Genomic DNA, 443 nt, shown 5'->3' on the forward strand with positions numbered 1-443 from the left:
CACTGGCTAGGGGGGGACATGGCATAGTCCAGCAGCACATGCCCGGGCTTGGGCACCGGTCCCCTCTTAGCAGCGTGACGCCAGGGCCAGCTGGTGTGGGTGCTCGGCGCTGGCAGGATGGGTCCCAGGCACAGCAGCACAGCCTGGGGGGACAAGGAGCTTCGTGACCCCCTCTCCAGCCCTGTCCCCTCCCGACGCTGGGAGCCAAACTGCTGCAGGGCTCCTGGGTACCACAGCGGGGGTGGCGGGCACAGGCAGCCCTGCCCTAGGGCAAGGATGCCAGGGTGCAGCAGGGCTTTGCCCGGCAGTGTAAATCCGGAATAGGGCGTGCAAAGGGGCTTTACCTGGCGGAGTAAATCCGGAAAGGCTCCGGACAGGGGACGCGGGGACCTCGGCTTTTCACCGGAGAGCGGCACCTGACACCCCCCCCCGGACCCCCCCCG

At 68.4% G+C, this 443-nt stretch overlaps 1 protein-coding gene across 1 annotated transcript in view; it reads right to left on the bottom strand.

Moving 5' to 3' along the window:
- Positions 1–20, bottom strand: part of PDZD7 (PDZ domain containing 7) — a 7,657-nt gene extending 7,637 nt beyond the window's left edge. The window contains exon 1 of the mRNA XM_035893639.1: positions 4–20. Coding sequence (XP_035749532.1) covers positions 4–20 — 17 coding nt within the window. The remainder of the gene's footprint in view (positions 1–3) is intronic.
- Positions 21–443: the final 423 nt, after the last annotated feature.

The sequence above is a fragment of the Egretta garzetta genome, unplaced genomic scaffold (genome assembly GCF_000687185.1).
Source record: "Egretta garzetta isolate BGI_Z169 unplaced genomic scaffold, ASM68718v1 scaffold135, whole genome shotgun sequence".
NCBI lineage: Eukaryota > Metazoa > Chordata > Aves > Pelecaniformes > Ardeidae > Egretta > Egretta garzetta.